This window comes from Chlorocebus sabaeus, chromosome 20, assembly GCF_047675955.1.
Source record: "Chlorocebus sabaeus isolate Y175 chromosome 20, mChlSab1.0.hap1, whole genome shotgun sequence".
In the NCBI taxonomy this organism is placed as follows: Eukaryota; Metazoa; Chordata; class Mammalia; order Primates; family Cercopithecidae; genus Chlorocebus; species Chlorocebus sabaeus.
Window position 1 is genome coordinate 99,113,818 of NC_132923.1, and position 15,155 is coordinate 99,128,972.

At 49.7% G+C, this 15,155-nt stretch overlaps 1 protein-coding gene across 1 annotated transcript in view; it reads left to right on the plus strand.

Annotated features, from left to right (window-relative positions):
- The first annotated feature begins 238 nt into the window (after positions 1 to 238).
- The window catches only part of INPP5B (inositol polyphosphate-5-phosphatase B), an 81,727-nt gene continuing 66,810 nt past the window's right edge, over positions 239 to 15,155 (plus strand). The window contains 6 exon segments of the mRNA XM_037997307.2: positions 239 to 306; positions 974 to 1,056; positions 1,423 to 1,517; positions 3,675 to 3,772; positions 3,899 to 3,928; positions 7,040 to 7,150. Coding sequence (XP_037853235.1) covers positions 1,000 to 1,056; positions 1,423 to 1,517; positions 3,675 to 3,772; positions 3,899 to 3,928; positions 7,040 to 7,150 — 391 coding nt within the window. The 5' untranslated portion in view covers positions 239 to 306; positions 974 to 999.

A 15,155-nucleotide genomic window follows, 5' to 3' on the forward strand; every position in this document is an offset into this window, starting at 1 on the left:
CCCCTAAGATAAAATGTGACCATCTTCCTCCTGGGCGGGAAGCTTTGGCCCCATGACCTAGAGGGCTGGGGATGAGAGTGAGGGCAATCATTTGAAAACCTTTCTGGAATAGGGAGCCCAGTGTACCCCAGGACCTAAGGGGTTAATGGGGATGGAGAGACTCCCCACCCCACGATTGACTCGGGCATGCTGGGACTTGCAGGCTGACTGACCACCGTGTGGCGCAGGGGCTGTTGGGAAATGTAGTCACTGTCCCGGAACCTGGGACAGCGGAGTCCTGTGCGCCCTGCGGTGACAGCTCAGGAGGTAAGTGGCAATGGCAGGGAGCTGTGGGTGGGAGCAGAGTAGGAAAGCCAGGGCAGGGCTGGGCAGGAGGGAGTGGGCAAGCTGAGGGCTGGGACACCCCCTACCCCCCTGCCACCGGCCTGCAGCTGATGCAATGGGCCTGCTGGGGCGGGGGTGAAGGGCAAGCAGCAATGGGACACTTCCTGTCTCCAAGGAAAGAGGAATGGGACCCTCCTGAATGACAGTAAGGGGATGTTCCCTGAACCCCACATGGACACACCACTGACACCTCCCAGAGAGGTGCCAGCAGAACAAAAACTGCCCCCAAAAGACAGGCAGAGCCCGTCCTAGGAGCAAAGGGACCAGGTCCCCTTCTCCAATCCACATACCCCGCTTCCAACAAGTAGAATAGACCACACTCAAGAGCAACTGGATGCCCTCCCAGACAAAGGCAGTACAACAAACTGTAGATCCCAGCAGGGGCAAAGGGACTGGACCCCTAACCCTAAAAACTGAAAGGCCTATTCTAGGGAGGAGAAGAAGGAGGAGGAGGAGGAGGATCAGGCCTCCCCAGTACTGTCTCCCTCCGCAAAGGCCCCTCCCTCCTGCCTCCCACCCCTCTGAGGCAGCTCCATCACCCCATGCGTAACTTGTTGACCAAAGGGGGCTCCCATCTCCCCTCCCACAGGGTGTGTGCACTCAGCAGGAGCCAGCATGGACCAGTCTGTGGCGATCCAGGAGACGCTGGCTGAGGGGGAATACTGCGTCATCATATCCTTCCTGTGCTAACTGCAGCCCTGAGCCTGCCCTGGCCTTGGGAAGAGGAATGGAAGGTGTTGAGGCGTCTATCCCCTCTCCTGCCTCTCTGAACCATCAGGGGAGAAGGAAATCAGTATTTACTAAGTACTTACTGAGTCCTGGACTCTCCACCAGATGCTTTAAATATGCAGTCATCCTCCTAACTCCCTATGAAGTTGGGGATTATTTTCCTCATTTCATAGATGAGGAAGGCTTAGAGAGTGACTGGCCCAAGGCCACACAGTGAATCTGGGGAACAGGGGAACGGAGGAAGGTGGGACAGCCTGGGTGGGGAGCGGGCTCGCCTCTGGGTTGTCTTCCCTTGACTCTGAGCCGCAGGCGGTGCAAGGTGTGCTGTGTGAGGGGGACAGCCGGCAGAGCCGCCTCCTGGGACTTGTGCGCTACCGCCTGGAGCACGGCAGCCAGGAACACGCGTGAGTGAGGGGCTTGGTCCCCACCTGTCTGGGCCATGGGGTTTTTCATCACTGCACCCTCCAGCTCAACTTCAACCGTCACTCCAGGGCAGGGTCTGAGTCTCCTAGAATAATTATCAAAATGACAGTTAATATTTTTTGAACACTATATTCTAAACCCTGCACAGGTACTAACTTATAATCCTCAAGATCTAAGGAGGAAGTTTCTTGAGAAGAGAGAGTTTAACATACTGGTCCAGATCTTGAGCCTGGTGGTCCAACTGCCTGGGTTTAAACCCAGGCTTTGTTACTAACAAGCCACATGATCTATTGTTTGTTTTGAGACAGAGTCTTGCTCTTCGCCCAGGCTGGAGTGCAGTGGCATGATCTTGCTTCACTGCAACCTCTGTGTCCCAGGTTCAAGCAATTCTTGTGCCTCAGCCTCTTGAAGAGCTAGTATTACAGAGGTGTCTGCCACCATGCCTGGCTCATTTCTGTATTTTTAGTAGAGAGGGGGTTTCACCACGTTGGCCAGGCTGGTCTTGAAGTCCTGACCTCAAGTTATCCACCTGCCTTGGCCTCTCAAAGTGCTAGGATTACAGGCATGAGCCAGCATGCCCAACCTCACATGATCTTTTTTTAAGAGACAGGGTCTCTTTCTGTCACCCAGGCTGGAGTGCAATGGCGTGATCTTGGCTCACTGCAACCTCTGCGTCCCAGGTTCAAGCAATTCTCGTGCCTCAGCCTCTTGAGGAGCTGGTATTACAGAGGTGCCCACTACCATGCCTGGCTCATTTCTGTATTTTTAATAGAGATGGGGTTTCACCACTTTGGCCAGGCTGGTCTTGAAGTCCTGACCTCAAGTTATCCACCTGCCTTGGCCTCCCAAAGTGCAGTGCACCCAGCCTCACATGGTCTTTTTTTTTTAGAGACAGGGTCTCTTTCTGTCACCCAGGCTGGAGTGCAGTGGTGCACTCATAGCTGCACGCTGGAACTCCTGGCCTCAAGTCATTCTCCCGCCTCAGCCTCCCAAAGTGTTGGAATTTTAGGCATGAGCCGCTGCACCTGGTGGAACCACATGATCTTGAGCAAGTTGTTTTACTCCTCAATTTGTCCGGATTAGAGAGTAAAGTGAGTTAGGCCAGGTGCAGTGGCTCATGCTTGTAATCCCAACACTTTGGGAGGCTGAGGAAGGAAAATTGCTTGAGGCTAGGAGTTCAAGACTAGCTTGGGCAACAAAGTGAGACCTCCCCCTCCGGCTCCCCCCCTGGCTCCATCTCTACAAAAAATAAGAAAATTAGCTGGACGTGGTGGTGCATGCCTGTAGTCTCAGCTACTCAAGAGACTGAGGTGGGAGGATCACATGAGTTGAGGAGTTTGAGATTACAGTGAACTATTATTGCACTATAGCCTGGGCAACACAGCAAGACCCTGTCTCTGTAAAAAAAAAAAAAAAAGAAAGAAAGAAAAAAAAAACACCATGGGGTGCACAGAAAGTGCTCAATAAGGCTGGGTGCAGTGGCTCACACCTGTAATCCCAACACTTTGGGAGTCTGAGCTGGGAGGATTACTTGAGCTCAGAAGTTCAAGACCAGCCTGGGCAATATAGTGAGACCCCTATCTCTATTTCAAATAATTTAAAAAAATAATAAAGAAAAAAGAAAAAAAAAAGAAAGTGCTCGATAAATGTTGTCTAGTAACACCCACATACCACACAGAAGCAGAGAGAGAGTAATAGTTGTCAAAGGTCTCATAGCTGGTGAGTGACTTAGGGTCTAGGAGCTGGGAGGGAGGGGCCTTAGACATTTTCTGATCCATCACCCCAATTTTACAGATGGGAAACAGGTTCAGGGAGAGAAGTGGGTAGCTAAGGTTGCACTGTTCCTGTCACACACAGTGCTAGAATGCACCATGGTTAGATCAAACATGTGTTCGTGTTTTACTAACAATCAGGGGCTCCTGCAGATGAGAAAAATTCTGGTTTGATGACCTCATCCATACAACTGCAGTCTCTGATGGGCACCATAGACAGAGATGGCATGAGGAGTGTGCCTAGCCAGGGCACCACCAGCACAGTGTTAGGGGCTGAGGAGGGAGTGTGAGCACCCCGAGGCCTCCAAGATAGGGCTGAGGGACAGCCAGCGGGCCCCCATCCTCACCTCTGCTTCCTGCTCTTAGTCTCTTCCTCTATACGCACCGGAGGATGGCCATTACTGGGGACGATGTCTCTCTGGACCAGATAGTGCCAGTCTCGCGGGATTTTACGCTGGAAGAAGGTGCCACAGGAGGCTGGGTGGTATGAATCCTCTCCTATGGGCCCCTCAGGTCATCTTTGTCCTTGATGGGGGGGCAGGGGGGAGTAAGCTCAATTGCTAAGGGCATTCTCATTTCCCTCCCCACAGTGTCCCCGGATGGTGAACTCTACATCCTTGGTGAGTGGTCCTCTTGGTCTGGGTCTCACTTGGGGCAGAGGGTACCTGATCTTCAGAGAGAGAATGATGTAAAGTAAAAGCACCCCCTGGTAAACTTATTGCAGCAAGTAAGACCCTGTAGGATCTGGCACTACCCATCTCCGTGGGCTCATCTCTCATGACTCTCCTCCTTGCTGCTGTTTCCGTCCCCCCGCCAATATCACACGTTCTCACCTCGGAGCCCCTGCACACGCTGTCCCCTCCTCCTACAAGCCTCACATCTCTTCACCTAGTCAACTCCTACTCAGCCTTCAGGGCTTCTATTCATGCATTTCTCTTCCTAGGCAGCCTTTGTTAAACCCTTGAAATTAGGCCAGGGCGGTGGCTCACGCCTGTAATCTCAACACTTTGGGAGGCCGAGATCATGAGGTCAGGAGTTCGAAACCAGCCTGACCAACATGGAGAAACCCTGTCTCAACTAAAAATACAAAATTAGCCAGGCGTGGTGGTACATACCTGTAAACCCAGCTACTTGGGAGGCTGAGGGAGGAGAATTGCTTGAACCTGGGAGGCGGAGGTTGCGGTGAGCCGAGATCGCACCATTGCACTCCAGCCTGGGCAACAAGAGTAAAACTCCATCTCAAAAAAAAAAAAAAAAAAAAAACCCTAAAATTGTTTTGTATCCCACTGGATACATGTTCCTCTTTTCTCCTCTATTCTCTTCTCCTCTCTTCTCTTCTCTTCTTTCTCTCTCTCTTTCTCCCTCTTTCTTTCTCTCTCTCTCTCTCTCTCTCTCCCTCCCTCCCTCCCTCTCTCCCTCTTTCTCTCTCTCTTTCTCCTGCCTCTGCTTCCCAAGTAGCTGGGATTATAGGCGCCCACCACCATGCCCAGTTAATTTTTGTATTTTCCATAGAGGCGAGGTTTTGCCATGTTCGCCAGTCTGGTCTTGAACTCCTGACCTCAGGTGATCCACCTGCCTCAGCCTCCCAAAGTGCTGGGATTATAGGCATGAGCCACCATGCCTGGCTTGCCTTTTTCTTTTGCCAGCCTCTCTTCATCAGTGATGTAATTCTTTATATTGACATATTTAGCGTCTGTCTTCTTTACTATACAACAACAAGAATAATAGAAGCAAATAATGAGTCAATGATTATCCCATGCCAGCATTATGCTAGAAGTTTTACATACACCAAATCAAGCTTTTCTCTCTTTTTTTTTTTTTTTTCAGACAGAGTCTCTGTTGCGCAGGCTGGAGTGCAGTGGCGTGATCTCGGCTCACTGCAAGCTCCGCCTCCCAGGTTCATGCCCTTTTCCTGCCTCAGCCTCCCAAGTAGCTGGGACTACAGGCGCCCGCCACCATGCCCAGCTAATTTTTTGTACTTTTTTAGTAAAGACGGGGTTTCGCCATGTTGGCCAGGATGGTCTTGATCTCCTGACCTCATGATCCACCCTCCTCGGCCTCCCAAAGTGCTGGGATTACAGGCGTGAGCCACCGCGCCCGGCCTAAATCAGGCTTTTCTCACAGCTCTATGAGGTTATCACTGTTTTCTTCTCCATTTTATGGACAAGGTAACTGAGGCCCAGAGAAATTAAACAGTTTAGTAAGGGGTGGAACCAAGATTCAAACTTAGAAAATCCATATTCTAGAGTCCACACTCTTTTATTTATTGAGACAGGATCTTGCTCTGTTACTCTGGCTGGAGTGCAGTGGCACAAATATGGCTCACTTCAGCTTCAACCTCCTGGGTTCAAGCAATCCTCCCACCTCAGCCTCCCAAGTAGCTGGGACTCCACATTTGGCTAATTTTTTATAGAGATGGGGGAGGGGGCCTCACTATGTTTTCCAAGCTGGTCTCAAACTCCTGGCTTTAAGTAATCCTTCTGCCCTGGCCTCCCAAAGTGTTGGATTACAGGCATGAGTCACTGTGCTTGGCCTAACCCACTTTTTTTTTTTTTTTTTTTGAGACGGAGTCTCGCTCTGTCGCCCAGGCTAGAGTGCAGTGGCGCGATCTCCGCTCACTGCAAGCACTGCCTCCTGGGTTCACGCCATTCTCCTGCCTCAGCCTCCCGAGTAGCTGGGACTACAGGTGCCCGTCACCACACCCGGCTAACTTTTGTGTTTTTAGTAGAGACGGGGTTTCACCACATTGGCTAGGCTGGTCTCGAACTCTTGACCTTGTGATCCACCCACCTCTGCCTCCCAAAGTGCTGGGATCATAGGTATGAGCCACCACGCCTGGCCTGAGCCCACACTCTTTTATTTTTATTTTTATTTTTTGAGACGGAGTCTGGCTCTGTGGCCCAGGCTGGAGCGCAGTGGCCGGATCTCAGCTCACTGCAAGCTCCGCCTCCCAGGTTTACGCCATTCTCCTGCCTCAGCCTCCCGAGTAATTGGGACTACAGGCGCCCGCCACCTCACCCGGCTAGTTTTTTGTATTTTTTAGTAGAGACGGGGTTTCACCGTGTTAGCCAGGATGGTCTCGATCTCCTGACCTTGTGATCCGCCCGTCTCGGCCTCCCAAAGTGCTGGGATTACAGGCTTGAGCCACCGCGCCCAGCCAAGCCCACACTCTTAATTGCTCTGCTAGGTTACTTCTGTTTGTCTGTTAGTTCAGCAGATGTTTTGAGTGCTCACCATGTGCTCGGTATTGGGTATATGCTATGAATAGGGAAGCCTTCTACAGTCTAGCTCCCTGAGACGGACCCAGGCGTATTCTCTTCACCATGGTATTCCCTGTGCCTACCACACTACCTGGCACAGTCAGGTAGACTGGCCCATGGACATCCCCTCTTGTCTGCCTCTATGTGCTTTTCATTTCATCAGGAGGGGTACAGACTACATATCCAGAGAACCTGTTCTCTCCCAGCTCCATCTAGTACTGTGGTTGAGGCTTATTGACTTTTCAGAGCCTTCATCTGCCTCCTCTATAAAGAGGGGATGATGTTAATTTGGAACTCAGGGTACAGAGGGTTTCCTTGTGCCAGTAGCAGTCCCAAGTAAGTTGCTTAAGGGCTGAAGGGGCTTTGGGAGTCCGGGTTACTGATTCTCCATTCTGAGGACTCTAGCCTTAGGCTGCATCAAACACTTAGCTCCTGGCAGCCAAGGGTTCATTTCCTGACTCCTTTGTGCAGGCTCAGATGTGACCGTCCAGCTGGACACAGCAGAGCTTAGCCTCGTATTCCAGCTACCTTTTGGTTCACAAACCAGGATGTTCCTCCACGAAGTTGCCAGAGCCTGTCCAGGTAGGTAAGACCCCAGGCTCCCTGGGGGTGGGTGGGTGGGTGCTGGGTATTCACCCACCCACCCCAGTTGACTTTCCACCCTTTAGACTCATACCCCATGGTTGCTGTGTCCTTTCAAAGCTGCTGGTGGAAAGCCACAGTGCCCCCAGGCTGCCAGCCAACCATGGTGTTTGCTTTTGTGTTTACAGTTTCTGGAGTTGAGTGTTAACCAGAGCAGGGCCCCTTTGCCCTCCTGGCTCTGGGCAGGGTTGCACAGGGTAGGTTGTGACTGTGATGCAGAATCTCTTACAAGTTGGCAGGCTGTGCAGCTTCCAGCAGCCCAGCTTCCCTCTGTCTGCTACCCACAGCTAGAACTCACAGCTAGAACCATCTGTCATATTGGCTTTCCTGCCCCTGAACCCTGCTGTCACTCACTGCAGCTGAGAAAATGGTCTAGCTTTGGGCTAGCAGTGAAAGGTTAGTGGCCTCTAGTACAAAATTTGTTTAGAATGGGAAGTTAGCCCAGCAGGTAAAGGAGAGTTTGTGTACAGAGCAGAGGATTAGTCATAGAACATGCAAATTCAAGCCAACAGGTGCTGGGGCTTAAGTGTTTACCCAGCACTTTTAGCTGTCTTCTTTCAGGCTATCTCTTGTCTTTGTGGCAGTGGGAGAGGGCTGGTCTTCTCTGTGGTCTTGCTGTGGAGCCTGAGCCTCCATGGACTTCACTTTTTTTGCTTGCTGTGCCAGGAAGTGGACTGCCCTTGGATTCAAACTAGGGGATAAGGGAAAAGGAAGCAGAAGCAGCAGCTAGGCTTAGTAGCTTGCTTGTAATCCCAACTACTTGGGAGGCTAAGGCGGGAGGATCACAGGAGCCCAGGAGTTCACGGCTACATTGAGCTATGATTGCTCCACCGCACTGCAGCATGGGCGATAGAATGAGACCCCTGTCTCTAAAAAATAAAATAAAAAAAGGAAGTAGAAACATGATTATAGAGCCTTGAATGCCTGGTTAAGATATTTATTTATTTATTTATTTATTTTTTGAGAGGGAGTCTGGCTCTGTGGCCCAGGCTGGAGCGCAGTGGCCGGATCTCAGCTCACTGCAAGCTCCGCCTCCCGGGTTTACGCCATTCTCCTGCCTCAGCCTCCCGAGTAGCTGGGACTACAGGCGCCCGCTACCTCGCCTGGCTAGTGTTTTTGTATTTTTTAGTAGAGATGGGGTTTCACCATGTTAGCCAGGCTGGTCTCGATCTCCTGACCTCGTGATCCGCCCGTCTCGGCCTCCCAAAGTGCTGGGATTACAGGCTTGAGCCACCGCGCCCGGCCAAGATATTTATTTATTTGATTTTTTTGAGACTGAGTTTTGCTCTTATTGCCCAGGCTGGAGTGCAGTTGTGCAATCTGGGCTCACTACAACCTCCACCTCCCCAGTTCAAGCAATTCTCCTGCGTCAGCCTCCTGAGTAGCTGGGATTACAGGCGCCCGCCACAATGCCCAGCTAATTTTTTTTTTTGAGATGGAGTTTCGTTCTTGTCGCCCAGGCTGGAGTGCAGTGGTGAGACCTTGGCTCACTGCAACCTCTGCTGCCTGGGTCCAAGCGATTCTCCTGCGTCAGCCTCCCGAGTAGCTGGGATTACTGGCGCCCGCAACCACGCCCAGCTAATTTTTGGATTTTTGGTAGAGACGGGGTTTCACCATGTTGGCCAGGATGGTCTTGCACTCCTGACCTCAGGTGATCCACCCATGTCCGCCTCCCAAAGTGCTGGGACTGCAGGCATGAGCCACCACACCCAGCCTAATTTTTTGTATCTTTAGTAGAGACGGGGTTTCACCACATTGGTCAGGCTGGTCTCGAACTCCTGGCCTAAGGTGATCCACCCACCTAGGCCTCCCAAAATGCTGGGGTTGCAGGCATGAGCCACGGCACCCAGCCAAGAGGTTTAAAATTTATTAAGCAGTGGGAAATTTATCTCTGAATCTTAAAATAATAAGGATAACATATTTTATGATTATTAATAGTAGTTGTAGGAGGTATAATAATAGAAATAACACCAAAGAGCCTGGGTTTTGAAGCTATACAGCCCCTTGAGTTTGAAACCCATCTCTGCCAGTTCCTAGCTGTGCAACTTTGGGCAAGCTACTTCACCTCTCTGAACTGTAGTTTTTATAGGCTTCTGTATGTAATGAATACCTTATACATGGGGTTGTGAGAATTAAATGAGATAACACATGTAAAAGTGCTTACCACAGAGCAAGAACTCAGAAAATGTTTTTCCCCTCTACAAGAAGACTCATAGCTCGCATTCGTTGTTGATTTGGCATGTGTTAGGCACTATTCCAAGAACTTTTCACACATTATCTCATTTACTCCTTTTTTTTTTTTTTTTTTTTTTTTGAGACGGAGTCTTGCTCTGTAGCCTGGGCTGGACTGCAGTGGCCGGATCTCAGCTCACTGCAAGCTCCGCCTCCCGGGTTTACGCCATTCTCCTGCCTCAGCCTCCGGAGTAGCTGGGACTACAGGCGCCCGCCACCTCGCCCGGCTAGTTTTTTGTATTTTTAGTAGAGACGGGGTTTCACCGTGTTAGCCAGGAGGGTCTCGATCTCCTGACCTCGTGATCCGCCCGTCTCGGCCTCCCAAAGTGCTGGGATTACAGGCTTGAGCCACCGCGCCCGGCCTCATTTACTCCTTTTTTTAAAAAATTTAAAATTTAATTAATTAATTATTTATTTTTGAGATGGAGTCTCGCCCTGTTGCCCAGGCTACAGTGCAATGGCACGATCTTGGCTCACTGCAACCTCCACCTCCCGGGTTCAAGTGATTCTCCTGCCTCAACCTCCCTAGTAGCTGGTACAGGCACGTGCCACCATGCCCAGCTAATTTTTTGTATCTTTAGTAGAGATGAGGTTTCCCCATGTTGACCAGGTTGGTCTCGAACTCCTGACCTTTTGATCCACCCACCTCAGCCTCCCAAAGTGCTAGGATTACAGGATTACAGGCATGAGCCACCGTGTCCAGCATTTTTTTTTTTTTTTTTTTTTTGAGACTGTGTTTCACTCTTATTGCCCATCTGGGCTGAAGTGCTATGGCGCGGTTTCGGCTCACTGCAACCCCTGCCTCCAGGGTTCAAGTGATTCTCCTTCTTCAGCCTCCCAAGTAGCTAGGATTACAGGCACCTGCCACTATGCCTGGCTAATTTTTTTTTATTTTATTTTATTTTTTGAGACGAAGTCTGGCTCTGTTGCCCAGGCTGGAGTGCAGTGGCATAATCTCAGCTCACTGCAAATTCCACCTCCTGGGTTCAGGCGATTCTTCTGCCTCAGCCTCCCGAGTAGCTGGGACTACAGGTGCATTTCACCACGCCCGGCTAATTTTTGTATTTTTTCATATAGACAGGTTTTACCATGTTGGCCAGGCTGGTCTCGAACTTTTGACCTCAGGTGATCCGCCCACTTTGGCCTCCCAAACTGCTGGGATTATAGGCGTGAGCCACTGTGCCTGCCCAAATTTTATATTTTTTAGTAGAGATGGGGTTTCACCACTTTGGCCAGGCAGGTCTCGAACTCCTGACCTCAGGTAACCTGCCCATCTCAGCTTCCAAAAGTGCTAGGATTACAGGCGTGAGCCACCTCGCCCAGCCTCTCATTTACTTTTTTTGTGTGTGTGTGAGACGGAGTCTTGCTTTGTTGCCCAGGCTGGAGTGCAGTGGCGCCATCTTGGCTCACTGCAACCTCTGCCTCTTGGGTTCAAGTGACTGTTCTGCCTTAGCCTTCTGAGTAGCTGGGATTACAGGCGCAGGCCACCATGCCTGGCTAATTTTTGTATTTTTAGTAGAGACGGGGTTTCACCATACTGGTCAGGCTGGTCTGGAACTCCTGACCTTGTGATTCACCTGCCTCGGCCTCCCAAAGTGCTGGAAATACAGGTGTGAGCCACCGCGCCCAGCCTGGCCTCATTTACTCTTTACCACGATCTTACAAGGGAAGTATTATCTATGTGTCCATTTCATAGATGAGGAAACTGAGGCTCAGAGAGGATAAGAGTGTTGCCTGAGTACCTAGCTGGTAAATGATAGAGCCAGGATTAGGCAGGATTATATAGTTCTACTCCAGGCCAGGCACGGTGGCTCATGCCTGTAATCCCAGCATTTTGGGAGGCTTAGACGGGTGGATCACGTGAGGTCACGGGTTCGAGGCCAGACTGGCCAACATATAGTGAAACCCCATCTCTACTAAAAACACAAAATTAACTGGGCGTGGTGGCCCACACCTGTAGTCCCAGCTACTCGGGAAGCTGAGGCAAGAGAATTGCTTGAACCCAAGAGGTGGAGGTTGCAGTGAGCCTAGATCACGCCACTGATAGCCAGCCTGGGTGACAAAGTGAGACTCCGTCTCCCCACCCCCCTTAAAAAAAAAAAAAAAAGTTCTACTCCAGAACCTGAGCTCTTGCGTGTTTTGCTCTAGTGCTTCTTTAACTCATGGCACCCTCTCGCCTGTAAACAGCTCAGGAAGGCTTCATGTAGGAGGTGAATTTTTGTGGAGAGAGCTAAGCCAGGAAAGGTCAGCAGAAAGCATCTCATGAAGGGTCTTAGCTACCCAGCAAAGAGCCATTAAAGAATTTTAAGCTGGAGAGTGATAAGGCAAGATTTGCAAGTTAGAAAAGTTCCTCTGGCAATAGTATAGAAAAAGAGAGGCCAGAGCAGGGAGATAGGAATGTATTGGAATGGCTAAGGAATGGAAAATGAGGCTGGGACTTGGGAGAGCCCTGGCGATGGGAATGGGGAAGGAGGGGTGGACTTGCAAGATACAGAGGCATCTTGCAACTGATGAGAATGAGGGCACCATGGGGGCAGTGAGTTTGGGTTACTTTCACAACTTCATCCGCAGAGATAAGAACAGTGCCGGCCTGCACGGTGGCTCACGCCTGTAATCCCAACACTTTGGGAGGCCAAGGTGGGCAGATCACAAGGTCAGAAATTCAAGACCAGCCTGACCAATATGGTGAAACCCGTCTCTACTAAAAATAAATAAAAAAAAAGATTAGCCAGGCATGGTGGCACGTGCTTGTAGTCCCAGCTACTCGGGAGGCTGAGGCAGGAGAATCGCTTGAACCCGGGAGGCAGAGGTTGCAGTGAGCCAGGATCGTGCCACTGCACTCCAGCCTGGGCGACAGAGTGAGACTCCATCTTAAAAAAAACAAAAAAACAAAAAAAAAGCCGGGCGCGGTGGCTCACGCCTGTAATCCCAGCACTTTGGGAGGCCGAGGCAGGCGGATCACAAGGTCAGGAGATCGAGACCACGGTGAAACCCCATCTCTACTAAAAATACAAAAAATTAGCCGGGCGCGGTAGTGGGCGCCTGTAGTCCCATCTACTCAGGAGGCTGAGGCAGGAGAATGGCGTGAACCCGGGAGGCGAAGCTTGCAGTGAGCCGAGGTTGCACCACTGCACTCCAGCCTGGGGGACGCAGCGAGACTCCGTCTCCAAAAAAAAAAAAAAAAAAACCAACCAAACAAACAAAAAAAACCCAACACACAAACAAACAAACCAAAAACAGTGCCTGGCATATAGCAGGCACTTAATAAGTATTTGTTGACTGCATGAACAAAGGTTGGTAGCTATGAGAATGAAAGAGAGGAGTCAAGGATGACTTATTTCTTTTAGGATTAGCTGTGTGTCTTGCAGTCCCCTTACCTGCTCATCCTTCTGAAGTCCACACCACACCTGGGGTAACCAGCAGAGAAACTCTGTACCAACCAACTTCTCTGAGTGCTTGTCATGATGAGGATTTCCTTAGGGAGGGACCTGGGTGAGAAGGGACTGTCAGTATTGACAGACTCTTAGATATCCACCAGCCCAACTCGTTCATTTTACTAGAAGCACTAGAGGCAAAAGGAACTAGGTTTTTTTCACCCAGTCCTTGATGGATAATGTTGTACAGCACAAAAGGCCAGAGAGTGGAAGTGTCTTGGCTAGGAGTCTACTATTAGAGAAACTTCAGCTAACAAGAGATCACAGTTAGCTAACATTAATTGAGCACCTACTGTGTGCCAGACATTTTTCTAGATATCGAGACAATGCACAACAACTGTATTTCTCCGTTTAGTCTTCTGAACAATACTAAGAAGTAGATATCCTGTTTTACAGACAAGTAAATTGACACAGAGGAGGCAAGTAACTTACCCAAGATCAATCATCAATTGAAGTAATAGGCGCCGGGTGTGGTGACTCACCCCTGTAATCCCAGCACTTTGAGAGGTCAAGGTTGGCAGATCATGAGATCAGGAGTTCGAGACCAGACTGATCAACATGGTGAAACTCCGTCTCTACTAAAAATTCAAAAATTAGCCAGGCATGGTGCCGCGTGCCTGTAATCTCAGCTACTCAGGAGTCTGAGGCAGGAGAATCGTTTGAACCCGGGAGGCAGAGGTTGCAGTAAGCGGAGATCATGTTACTGCACTCCAGCCTGGGCAGCAGAGGAATACTTTGTCTCAAAATAAATAAATAAATAAATAAATAAATAAATAAATAAATAAATAAATAAAATAAAAATAAAATTGAAGTAATAGGACCAGGTTTGAAACTTCAGGTTCTGATGCCAAAGCCCTCGGAGTTCAGAGATTTCAGTGCAGATCCCAGCTCTGTTACTTCCTAGATGTGAATGTGAACACTACATTTTATCTATTTTTTATTTTATTTTAATTTTTTGAGACGGATTCTAGCTCTGTCACCCAGGCTGGGGTGTGGTGGTGCAATCTTAGCTCACTGCAACCTCTACCTCCTGGTTTCAGATGATTCTCCTACCTCAGCCTCCTGAATAGCTGGGATTACAGGTGCCCGCCACCATACCCGGCTAATTTTTGTATTTTTTTTTTTTCCCTTGAGACGGAGTCTCACTCTTTCACCCAGGTTGGAGTGCTGTGGTGTGATCTCAGCTCACCTCCACCTCCCGGGTTAGAGGGATTCTCCTGCCTCAGCCTCCCGAGTAGCTGGGATTACAAGTGCAAGCCACCATGGCTAGCTAATTTTTTGTATTTTTTGTAGAGATGAGGTTTCACCATGTTAGCCAGGATGGTCTCGATCTCCTGACCTCATGATCCTCCCACCTCAGCCTCCCAAAGTGCTGGGATTACAGGCATGCGCCTGGTCCTACTATATTTTATTTTTTCAGACCTTGGCTTTTTTATTTATACAATGGAAGTATAAACTTGCTTTCTCCAATAATCCAAGAGTTTTGTGAGGATCAGACAAGGCCAAGTACAGGTTAATAGTATGTAAATGCTGAAGATAACTTAAAAGTTGCGTCTGGCAGTGCCATAGTCAGGACTGGAACTCAAGTCTTCTCATATATTATGTCCTTGCACATCCCATTCAGTTCGGTCAGGTTCATGATGCTCTACAAACAGAGCAGGCAGGATAACAGAAGGGTTAAGAGCAATTGTTCCAGAGTCAGATAGTTTGAGTCAGAGACAGAGGTGACTCAAGAATTTCTAGGGACCAGGTGCGGTGGCTCAAGCCTGTAATCCCAGCACTTTGGGAGGCTGAGATGGGCGGATCACGAAGTCAGGAGATCAAGACCATCCTGGCTAACAGGGTGAAACCCCATCTCTACTAAAAAATACAAAAATCTAGCTGGGCGAGGTGGTGGGCGCCTGTAGTCCCAGCTACTTGGGAGGCTGAGGCAGGAGAATGGCATAAACCCGGGAGGTGGAGCTTGCAGTGAGCTGAGATCCCAGCCTGGGCGACAGAGGGAGACTCCGTCTCAGAAAAAAAAAAAAAAGAATTTCTAGGAAGGAGAGTGGCAGTCTGATTAAGGGAGAAACAGAGGACTTGTCTTGATATATTTCATAGTAAACACACTGCTTACTTAGAGTGTGTGTTTCTCTGGCGTGGGCTGCCAACTGCTGGTGGAGGTTATGGGTGGTGAAATCCCCCAACCCTCTGGCATCTGTTTGAATCCTCCACTCTGCTAGTCACTCTGCGACCTCAGACTTAACCTCTCTGAACTTGGTTGCCTTGTATATAAAATT